The sequence below is a fragment of the Triticum aestivum genome, chromosome 7A, assembly GCF_018294505.1.
Source record: "Triticum aestivum cultivar Chinese Spring chromosome 7A, IWGSC CS RefSeq v2.1, whole genome shotgun sequence".
Taxonomy (NCBI): Eukaryota; Viridiplantae; Streptophyta; class Magnoliopsida; order Poales; family Poaceae; genus Triticum; species Triticum aestivum.
In genome coordinates, this window is record NC_057812.1 from 624,181,227 (window position 1) to 624,183,996 (window position 2,770).

The following is a 2,770-nucleotide window of genomic DNA, read 5'->3' on the forward strand; positions in this document are numbered from 1 at the left end:
TTTATGCACCGGATCACATTTTTTCTCTCTAAGAACCCGCCTCCTGAAGAGGATTCCGCTTCCCCATCCAAACCTACTTTTTCTGTTATCCGATCATACATGACATGTGAGGCATCACCCTGGGACTATGCATTGGCCATTGCCCTAATGAGGAGTGGATGCAAGGATTCACAAAGATGACTAGATTCAGAGGATACGACGCCATCTTTAGATACACACAAAAAGTTAAAACCAGTCCATATTTCTATTTACTACTTGAGCTATTTGATGTGCCCTCATAGAGCAGCAGGGAGGAACCACTCTGCTTTCCCATGTCTATGAGCCATCCAGACCGACTGTATGAATTCTGAACATCTAGCTCTTCTTAAGCAGTGGAAGTGGCTTCATTGATGCTTCTATGTTATAAAAAGTAAAAGAAAGATACCACTGAACTATGTTTTGCAAATGTCCTCCTTTTGACTTTCATTAACTTTACAAGAATGTTTCTTGGCCATTATGGTAGATTGATAACATGCTATAAACTCTGAAGATAGAGTATATAATGCTATCTTGCAACTATGTGAGTGATATGGTGCTGTTACCCTCTGATGCAGGTATTCAGAGAATCAATCCGGCAGGATTACTGGGAAGTTGTTGAAAGAAGGGTATTTACTGTAACCGGTAATCGCCCTGATGAAGAGGTATAGTTGCAACTTGTCTTTTCTATGGTTAAATTTGTGCTTTGATTTGCCATTTTTTTCTTTTATTGTTTATCTTACAGTGTGCCTCCTTTGTTACTTTGGAACATGCAGACAATTGACGATTTAATCAAGACAGGGCGAGGCGAGCAAATTTTCAAAGATGCGGTTCAACAGCAGGGGAGAGGCCAGGTATGTGCGTTATAACTTGGTCATTATTTGGGCACTTGTTGGGAAATGCATCAAAATCTCACCAGGATAATCTTCCATCTTCCAGATATTGGATACTGCTGCTGAGATATAGGAGCGGCATGATGCTGTAAGAGATCTTGAGAGGAAGCTTCTGGAGTTGCAACAGGCTACCTTTCATTTGCATAAGCTCTTATGCAATGTTATATTCCCTGCGTCCCATAATATAAGAGCGTTTCAAAAACGCTCAAACGCTCTTATATTATGGGACGGAGGGAGTAGTTTACACCATGCATATGTGAATGGCAGGGCCCCTTAAACTCTTAATGTACCCCATTTCCTGGGTTTTGCCCTGTAGATATTCCTGGGTATGTTAGTATTGGTTGAGTCTCAAGGAGAAATGATCAACCACATAGAGACACATGTAAGACAACTTCTGGAAACTGCTTGTTCTAAATAGACCTAACCGATTTTATAAAGCAAGCTAACGAAATGTTCGCACCATGTTTTTCCAAGGTTTCACATGCTGCCGACCACATACAGCAAGGTGTGGATGCTCTCCAGAAGGCACCCACCCAAGATCGACCTGACAATGGATGTGCTACGCCATCATCATTCTCCTGATCCTTCTGCTGATATCGGTTTGCACCGTGATCGGGATTAAACAGCCATGGACGAAGTAACTCTTGAGCACGACCAGACACCCAAGATCTCCACGGCCTAACGATACTATTTTTCTGTGTCTGCAATCTGTATAGTTCTGTGACCGATTCACACTCTTCTATGGCTGTACCTATGTTCAACCAGGCAAAGCCCCTATTCGTTTGTGTTTGGCGTGCTCCAACTATTTTATCGGGAAAACCGAAATGGGCATCCTGGTTCCTGAATCCATTCATTGCAGTTTGTGCACCATACTAACATGTAAGAATGTTTTGCTGATTGTTGCTGGATCTGATGCTCATTCATCCTGGGGTTGATCGTCGCCGCCTTCGTCCTCGACGACCTCCAGGGGCTTGAAGTGCTTCCCGTCCAGCAGGTACGTGCCGACGGCGAGCCGCACGGCCCAGACGTCCTTCGGCTTCCGCGCCATTATCCTGCGCAACGCCGCGGGGATGTCAGGCATAAGAGACAACGCACATGCTACTTTCCAGTGCTTGTAGAGTATAGGAGGTACCTCCCGACGTCGCCGGGCTTGACGCGGCCGGCGTTCTGCCGGAGCGACGGCACCGACGCGGCGGTCTTGAGCATGGGCGGTTCCTCGGTGATGACGATCGGCGAGCCGACCTTCAGCTTCGCCTTCGAGGTATCGGGCGCGTCGCGGTTCACGCACCGGACGGCTATGGCGGCCGAGCGTCGTCCGGACGGAAATGCTGGGAATCGCGGCGGTGGGGCGTGGTAGGATGACGGATAAACGGCGGCAGCCGCTGGCCGTAGCATCCTGCCCTGCTGAACGGGATGAAGATAAGATGCCTTGTGCTTGGAGAAACGCCTCTATGCACTCGGCGGCAGCTGATCCGAGCAGGTGCCCTACTCTAATTGGTCCACGCGGAGTTGTGGTCCGCCACAGCAGCAACAATTGTTCGATACTACAATGCATACACGAGAAATCAGGAGAAAAATCACGTGTAACTGGCAGGTGGGGCAAGTCGGCTGACAGTTTGATTCCACCTGCTGCCCACAACCTAAATCAATCAGAGCCCTCTATTGAGAGCTTAGAGCATCTACACCTGCAGAGGACAAATATGACTCATCAAACACCCGCGGATGCATCCGGATGCGTCCGCGGGCACTGATCCAACACTTCGCAAATAGTGTCGTTCATATCTGTGTATCTCATATCCGACCTCCTATATTTATATTAAACCATGCAACATCGATCAAACTATGTAGATCAGCAAACGAAC

General features: G+C 47.4%; 1 protein-coding gene across 1 annotated transcript; it reads right to left on the reverse strand.

The window, feature by feature from the left end:
• Positions 1–1,310: 1,310 nt before the first annotated feature.
• On the reverse strand, positions 1,311–2,381 carry LOC123153377 (uncharacterized). Its single transcript, XM_044572529.1, has 2 exons — positions 2,041–2,381; positions 1,311–1,960 (listed from the first exon to the last, which is right to left on the reverse strand). Exons 1-2 carry the CDS (start codon positions 2,301–2,303, stop codon positions 1,825–1,827), a joined length of 399 nt encoding a protein of 132 aa, XP_044428464.1. The 5' UTR covers positions 2,304–2,381; the 3' UTR covers positions 1,311–1,824.
• Between the last annotated feature and the right edge of the window lie 389 nt (positions 2,382–2,770).

Coding starts and splice junctions, on each gene's coding strand:
- LOC123153377 (XM_044572529.1), bottom strand. CDS start 2,303: ATGCTACGGCCAGCGGCTGCCGCCGTTTATCCGTCATCCTACCACGCC. Junction 1,961..2,040: donor AAGCCCGGCGACGTCGGGAG/GTACCTCCTATA, acceptor GGCGTTGCGCAG/GATAATGGCGCGGAAGCCGA.